General features: G+C 45.1%; 1 protein-coding gene across 1 annotated transcript; it reads right to left on the bottom strand.

The window, feature by feature from the left end:
• Positions 1-1,813: 1,813 nt before the first annotated feature.
• Positions 1,814-7,508, bottom strand: LOC118075484 (prorelaxin H2-like). The gene is made up of 2 exons (XM_035097493.2): positions 7,079-7,508; positions 1,814-3,459 (listed from the first exon to the last, which is right to left on the bottom strand). Exons 1-2 carry the CDS (start codon positions 7,302-7,304, stop codon positions 3,092-3,094), a joined length of 594 nt encoding a protein of 197 aa, XP_034953384.1. The 5' UTR covers positions 7,305-7,508; the 3' UTR covers positions 1,814-3,091.
• Positions 7,509-8,429: the final 921 nt, after the last annotated feature.

Here is an 8,429-nt window from a genome sequence, read left to right on the forward strand (position 1 = left end):
CCACAGGAAAGCACTAGACATATCAAGAGATCCATCGCATCCTGGTCACCATTTTTCAAGCTCCTGCCATCGGGACGGAGATACAGAACAATGAAGGCGAGAACGAGCCATCTCAAGAACAGTTTCTTCTCTAGAGCAAATTTGGCCTTAAATGGAAAGTCTGGACTTTGAAGTCATCTTATTTTTTTCTTGCCATTTCGTATTGTATTGTTTAATTGATGTTTTGTAGTTATTTTAAATTTATGTGGAGTGCCTTATTTGAGTGGATGGAGCAGCTGAGTAATTTCGTTGTTCACGCAGGGGAGGCAATGACAATAAAGATTATCTTATCTTATCTCTTGACATTATCTGAGAACTGAAGGATCGTCTGGAAATTGTGACGAGCTGGTTATCAGGATACAGATAGTGAAATGAGCATCTTCTATATTGTCCACATTAACAGATTCTCATCTAAGTAAGATTGTGGCTTCTTAACCAAAGCTATGGGGATGTACATATGGTGATAGGAACTATGGACCAGAGGATTAACAAAAGCTTTCAATTCACTGCATGGCCCTGGTGGGGGAGGCGTTGTGCCTTGTTGGTGACTTCAGGTGGTAGTATTTCCAATTTGTTTTCTGAGGTCCAGGGTATTTTTGGGTTAAATACCTTTTTCTTGAGCATGTCTTAAGGAAATCAATGTGAATGAGTCATGTAGCTAAAGCAGGTTGGCTAGTAAGTAGGAGCTGGAGTTGGTGACGATGATGGAGACAGACTATTGGTTGTCCCAGTACTGAAAACAGTGAGCCTCATGTCATGATTCTGTTCAGCAAAACCTATAACCTTGGGGAAAACGAAAAGCACGTGTGGCTAAGGGCTCAACTGCTACTTTTAGTTTGAAGAATTCCAAAATCCCCTTATGATGATCAACTAAAATGTCATAAAATAGTGAGCAAGAATTTGAGTCCACCGGTACTCTTTGGTAAGCTAGACGTTAAGCAAAACCAGGAAAGGGTAGTGGGATTGGCTTGGTATAGAACACCGATCTGCATTGGTCAGATTGGTCATGTTTTATGCCATCTTAGAAAGGACATGGCTCTGGGTGTTGTAATGAAGAGTCCTGGAGAGCTTTGGGGTACCATATCTCTGGCAGGAAAAACTGCAAACTGTGGTTTAGTAAATTGAAAGTTTTAAAGGTGGGCCCTCCCTGAGCCAATGAATTCCTGCATGGTTTTCTCCATGTATTTGAACGAGCCTCTTCACTTTTATGTGCAATGTATAACCAATACAGCTCATGTCCCAGGTAATCTAGGACAACTACATTTTATTGTATGTATTGAGCTTTGTGTTTATGGAAGTTCGGCACATTGGGAACACATAGGAAAATATATCCCTGGCTGAGTTATATCCATTAGTTTTCAATTTCACACATGCACATTTAATGTAGACTATATAACACTTTAATTAAAGGTTGGGTTTCTCTCTTCAGTGTGGCAAATGTGGCACAGAAATCAGCTTCATTTTAAAAGAATTGGAGTAGGAAAATGAACGCATAACAAAATGCAAATACATCCAGTGCAAAACATAATTATAATGGCAATTCATGTGGTTTTTTTTTTTTACAGGAAACACCAGCAATAATTTGGAGACAAAATAGATTACAAATCAGCAATCTTCTTTTTCGTACAAGCAGTATTCAATTAAAAAGCACTGACTGCAAACACCACTGAGTTTTTGGTTACAGGTAGGTAGCCGTGTTGGTCTGAGTCGAAGCAAAATAAAAAAATTCCTTCAGTAGCACCTTAAAGACCAACTAAGTTTTTATTTTGGTCTGAGCTTTCGTGTGCATGCACACTTCGTCAGATACACCAGCGATTGGCAACCTTTTGAGCTTGGTGTGTCAGAATTCGCCAAAAAACCGAGCATAACTTAGGTGGTGTGTCACTTTGAGAAAAAACCCATAATTTCGCGATATTTATAGTTTAAATAACAAAAATGTATAATTGTAATATATAACTGTATTTAATAAACCAAAAACTAATTATTTAACCAAACCAAACCAAAAAAACCTTGTTGTTGTTTAGTCGTTCAGTCGTGTCCAACCCTTCGTGACCCCATGGACCATAGCACGCCAGGCACTCCTGTCTTGCACTGCCTCCCGCAGTTTGGTCAAACTCATGTTCGTAGCTTCAAGAACACTGTCCAACCATCTTGTCCTCTGTCGTCCCCTTCTCCTAGTGCCCTCCATCTTTCCCAACCCTGGTCTTTTCCAAGGATTCTTCTCTTCTCATGAGGTGGCCAAAGTATTGGAGCCTCAGCTTCACGATCTGTCCTTCCAGGGAGCACTCAGGGCTGATTTCCTTAAGAATGGATAGGTTTGATCTTCTTGCAGTCCATGGGACTCTCAAGAGTCTCCTCCAGCACCATATTTATCCTTATTTATCACAAAGTGCCCAGAGTTGTTGAGCTTTTGGGGGCAGCTGCTAACCAAAGTTTTGGAGGTTTTTTGGGGGGTGCAAAAGTTGCTTTGCTTTTTGGGGGGAGATGCCCCAAAGCTGCTGCACTTTTTTGGGGGGAAAGGGAGCAGAAATAAATGATGAATAATACCTTTGCTGGAACTAACACGCAGCACCGACATAGTCTGCCAAAGTGCCAAAAAACCCAGCACAGAACAGGTTAAAAAACGAGCACTGTTACACCCAATCATAGTCTGCCAAAACAGCACAGAAAGGGTTAAAAAGCAATCTCTGGCTACCAGCAGCAGCAACAACAACAAAAAAGGATCGGGGGGTTTTTAACAGCGGAGACAAGCTGTAGCGGAGACAAGCTGTAGGAGGAGTGGGAGAACAAATGGGGGAAAACAAAACAACAACAACACGAATGGGCCGATGGGGCGTGTGCCAGCAGTGAGGGCTCTGCGTGTCATATCTGACACACGTGTCATAGGTTCGCCATCACTGGACACTGAAACAGATTCTGACGAAGTGTGCATGCACACGAAAGCTCATACCAAAATAAAAACTTAGTTGGTCTTTAAGGTGCTACTGAAGGAATTTTTTTATTGAGTTTTTGGTGTTCCTGAAAAATTGGATGTGCAAATATGAAGGTATTCTTAACACAATCTACTAATCTCAGTTTTGGTACATCCCCAATTACAACACAGTCCGGCCATCCCCATAGGGGTTGCGCGCTTTATTCTAGGCTGTTTGACCAAAGGAAAGTTATATGGGCTGATGGAATTGGCAACCCCAGTTTCGCTTCTGCTTTTGTGGGCTGCATCTCCCAATTGACGGATGTATTCATTGTATTCACTGGAAGTAGGAACATATTCATTAAAATAATCATATAAATTTAAAAAGTCTTTCAGCGACGGCTTTCCAACTTGTTGACTGATGCTTTGCAGTTGCTCCAGTTCAGGATCCAAGACAGACTGCAAGTTAATATTATCGAGTCCTTTGTCGGTGCTAGTTTGAAGAAACTCTGTTAAGGTAAAAACAAAGGAAACTATCAAAAGGCGACCCATTGTAAAATGTCTACTGAGTTTTCTGGAAGAAATTTTATTAGTGATACTGTGAGTATTATTCATGCATTTACCTATACACATTTTACCACACTTGTTCACCAAAACATTTCAGGAGCAGCTTGCAAGGATCAGTAAAGGTAAAGGTAAAGGCACCCCTGACCATTAGGTCCAGTGGCGGACGACTCTGGGGTTGCGACACTCATCTCGCTTTACTGGCCGAGAGAGCCGGCGTACAGCTTCCGGTTCATGTGGCCAGCATGACAAAGCCGCTTCTGGCGAACCAGAGCAGCACACAGAAACGGCGTTTACCTTCCCGCTGTAGCGGTACCTATTTATCTACTTGCACTTGACGTGCCTTCGAACTGCTAGGTTGGCAGGAGCAGGGACCAAACAACAGGAGCTCACCCCGTTGCGGGGATTCGAACCGCCAACCTTCTGATCGGCAAGCCCAAGGCTCTGTGGTTTAACCCACAGCGCCACCCATGTCCCTGCAAGGATCAGTAAAGGGGCCCCTGACCATCAGGTCCAGTCGTGTCTGACTCTGGGGTTGCGGCGCTCATCTCGCTCTATAGGCCAAGGGAGCCGGCGTTTGTCCGCAGACAGGTCATGTGGACAGCATGACAAAGCTGCTTCTGGTGAACCAGAGCAGCGCACGGAAACGCTTTTTACCTTCCCGCCGGAGCGGTCCCTATTTATCTACTTGCACTTTGATGTGCTTTCGAACTGCTAGGTGGGCAGGAGCAAGGATCAGTAGTGATATGCAAATTTTGCTAACTAAACTAGGGGTGTCATGTTGTTGTTGAGTTTTTTGGGGCAAAGTTGTCAAGCTTTTTCAGTTTTACCCAAAATTGTTGAGGATTTTTCTTTTGCAAAATCTCAAACAATTATGAAGTTTTTGACCGATTTTGAAGGAAAAACACCAAAATCAGACAATGCTGACATGGGATGCTGTATGTCCAGATTTCCCCAGGCATTTCAGCCCGGTCCCAGACACTGCTTCCGACAGCTGATTGCCGGCTATGTCTGGGAAATTCTGGGCGTATGGCAACCCTGACTAAACAATACTGTACATCTTATTTTAACAACTCCAAAATATACCAATGATTTATTTTTCAACAATTGAGGTTTTTTTTCCACCCATAAACATTTCAAGTTCAAAAAGAAATTGCTGAGCAAATGTTCTAAGCATGGTTCGCTGCTAGAATCTGGGACCCAGAATGTGATTCCTGTAAAGAGGTAGGGATTTGAAGAATAGAAATATATTACAGGAAACAGGAAAGTATAATTATGCCAGTCAAAAGACACAAACACATCATTTTCTTATAGCTGAAGTGTCTTCAGCTTGAAATATTGAGCATGTAGTAAGGTTGTGATTTAGAGATGGGGCAGTGACCCTTCCCCATTTTTGACCACTTAGGATTTTTCACACCACGTTTCTGAAAAGCTCACCGATTCTATAATACAGCCTGAGTTATTATTGCCATATTTAATTAAATAGGTCCATTTACTAGGTAATCATGCAGAATATACAACATATTTTGCTTCTTAAAAAAGAACACCTGTTTGCCAAACATCACTATTGGAAATTCCCAATACATCATTTTAAAACTTGGAATTTATCTAAGATGAATATTCTGTTGGATGTGGCTGAGTTTTGAACTCTAACCCCCCAATTTCTGTAACTTATTCATGCTTCAACTGAATTTTGATATGGCATTTCCGGTATATACAGCAGAAAAATGTACATTTGCAGCTGCAACAGCTATATAAAATGAGATTGTGCCAGTATATGTGGTAGAATGTTTTTTATAAGTCCCCGATTTAGATGCTTGAGTTTCCAGTCTGTTCCTCAAAAGGATAGTGGAAATTTAAAGCCACATGAATATTGGAAGTCCTAATTAAAATTGCTGTTATTACCTTCCTTGGTGCTCAAATCCCCATGCTAAGTTCCTTTTATTGATCAAATTGCTTCTGGTCTAAATCAAGTGTCTAAATCAAGATTTATAGTAGAACTGCTATATACTTTCATTCTACCACTTTATATTAAAATAATCCGCAAGCACTCGCCTAAGACATTTCTTTATGAATTAGTTAACCAGTTGAGCATGTCAATCAGAGAAGCTGTGAGCTGCCGGCAATCTTCTATTTGTTACCCACTCTCATCACAGGAAACAATAGATTATGTGTGGAGTGTGTGTGTGTGTGCACGCACACACACACACACACACACACAGAGAGAGAGAGAGAGAGAGAGAGAGAGAGAGAGAGAGAGAGAGAGAGAGAGAGAGAGAGAGAGAGAGAAGCTAGTATTTGCAATTTAAACCGGGGTGTGTGTGTGCAAATTCCACAACTCTTAAGTCTCCTTGAAATCAAATAAAGAGAATGCTCAAGCACCACTGAAATCAGCAAGACATTTAAGACTTACTGGTAACTTTGGGCTGGATTATACATATTTCATTTGCCCCTCCACCCCATTTATTTTAAATGAGAAAAGTTGCTTTTGTATGTATTCACGCTTGCTAGTGTTTCGAAGACTAATTTGAAGTTAAAATAGAAGGCACAATGGCAGCCTAACACAGGGATATCCCTTTTTTGCATCTGCCTCCTTGAAGTTTAGGGGGAAACTCACTGCCTTATTCACAAGATCAGCTGAGCTGCCTACCACCCTGGGTTTCCAGTTTTTTGCCATGATGCAGGGGCTTCAGGTGAGAATGACGCTCCCTAGATCCACTTTTAAACAAATACAACAGTGGGAATTTACAGTTTGGGGGGGAGGCTAAAGCTTTAGCGATTCAGAAACAACGAGGTAAAGACGGTATACTGAGAGGTGCTGTGAAGCCTGCCCTGGGAAATGCCCTCTCAACAGAGAAGCAACTGCACGACTTTTAGAAGATAGACCTGTATAGCAAAGTTGTCGATGTTTCATTGTGTATACAGGTATTTTCCTGGGGCATTGCAGTCAGATGGGCGGCCCAGAAATAATAAAATTACCACCATTGCTTTTATATTAAAGGGTAGGGAAAGCAAAGTGGCGGGGCGCTCTCGATGTTTCGATCTTTGGCTCGCGTCGAGCAGCAGCCTCCTCGTCTCAGGGTCTTGGGTTCGAATGCCAATGCTGAGCAAAAGATTCCTGCAGTGCAGGGGCAGGGGGTCGGACTAGATGACCCTCGTGGGTGCTCTTCCACATCCAGCTCGGGAGAACGGACTTGGCAGTGCGTCTTTACGCACGAGTCGCCAAATGTTTCTCTCGAGCTCCATTTGGGGGGGGGGACTTATCCCCAGACATGGGTCTACTCTACAAGATCGCGACCTAAATCCTGCTTTAGGAGCGAGGATCTGGAAAATTTGCGCGCGAGGCGAACAGAGAAAACTCCCTCGGGAATCTGTACTTTTCCTGGTCTTTCGAAGACGAGGTTGGATATTGGAGATGTTCGTTTGGCACCAAGTTTCAGCGGGAAGAGCCACAGCGCTTCGTCTAATTTATCATCATCATCATCATCAATGACAGCCCACTGTGGAAAACTAGCGACGCCCCCGACCCCCGTTTCCCCCGACGGCGCTACGCGAGCGTCTTACCGGCGCGCGCCCTGGCGGCGTCGAGCGGTGCCTGCTCCGTGGGCCGCTCGGCGACCCTCCTCCAGCGCGACCCTCCGCAGGTGAAGATGACGGCGCGGATGAACTCTCGTCCGCACAGCCTCACGGCGTACTCGCCGTCTTGGGGCGATGCCGAGGCTCCAGAGCTCCGGAAGGTCAGCTCGGTCGCCAGCAGCAGCACGACGGGCAGCAGCCCACGGGGCCTCATGGCGAACGCGCACCCTCGCCTGCCTTTGGCCGCTTGGTCGCCGCCTCGTCCCGCCCTTCCGTCGGCTGGGAGTCCGTCCGGCAGAGACGCGCCGTCGAGCGCGAAGGACTGGCGGCTGGAGCGCTGAGCCGCAACCTTCGCCAGGCGCGCTTTATAGAGCGAGAGGAGACCCTCCGCCTCTGACTCATCCACACGCACACGACTTTCCGCACTTCTCATTTCCGTCCTCTGCTTTCCTCGCCCACCTCCCTTTATTAATTTCCTAGAGAGAAGCCCCTGCCAGATGGCCACTGGGCTTTAGGAAGGAAACGTCTTATTTGTCTCCCCCCTCCCTTTTAAGGGTTCCCATATTTCAAAAAGTGAACATCCGGACACGAAACAATTGGGGGGCGGGTGTTTTAATAACGGACAATCTAGTATTTCTGCTTCCAGCTAGCATTCTGTAACATTTTCCTGTTCAATATACATCCCAGGAGTGCCAGCTTGGCCCCCACCCCCGTGGGGGCCATGGAGCGTGCATGGCCATGGCATCGAAATTTGTGGGTGCTCTGCCCCTTCATGGGGAATTTTGTTGGTGCTCAGGCACCCAGGGGAGTTGGCACCGAAATTTGTGGGTGCTCTGCCCCTTCATGGGGAATTTTGTTGGTGCTCAGGCACCCAGGGGAGTTGGCACCGAAATTTGTGGGTGCTCTGTCACTTCATGGGGAATTTTGTAGGTGCTCAGGCACCCAGGGCCCAGGAAGTTGGCACCTATGATACAGCAGTCCCATCTCAGACTACAGCATCGCTGAAAGCTGTAAGGCAGGCATCCCCAAACTCGGCCCTCCAGATGTTTTGGAACTACAATTCCCATCATCCCTGACCACTGGTCCTGTTGGCTAGGGATGATGGAAGTTGTAGTCCCAAAACACCTGGCGGGCCGAGTTTGGGGGTGCCTGCTGTAAGGTTTCCATCTTGTAGCCATGGTTTTTTTCCCTAATTCAGCTCTTAGCTGATTGAAGAAATCATTTTCCATGTTGTCATCATTCCAATGGTCTTCCCGCACATGTGCACCTTCATCTTCATCTTCATCTAAACCAGCCCAGTCTTTGGCAAGGAACTCTGCAACTTCTCCTGCTCCAAGAG

The sequence above is a fragment of the Zootoca vivipara genome, chromosome 16 (genome assembly GCF_963506605.1).
Source record: "Zootoca vivipara chromosome 16, rZooViv1.1, whole genome shotgun sequence".
Lineage (NCBI taxonomy): Eukaryota > Metazoa > Chordata > Lepidosauria > Squamata > Lacertidae > Zootoca > Zootoca vivipara.

What these genes read in the sequence shown, in the direction of transcription:
- LOC118075484 (XM_035097493.2), bottom strand. Translation starts at nt 7,304, where the DNA reads ATGAGGCCCCGTGGGCTGCTGCCCGTCGTGCTGCTGCTGGCGACCGAG. An exon ending in CGCCGCCAGGGCGCGCGCCG is followed by an intron (nt 3,460 to 7,078) that starts GTAAGACGCTCG and finishes TTACCTTAACAG; the next exon opens with AGTTTCTTCAAACTAGCACC.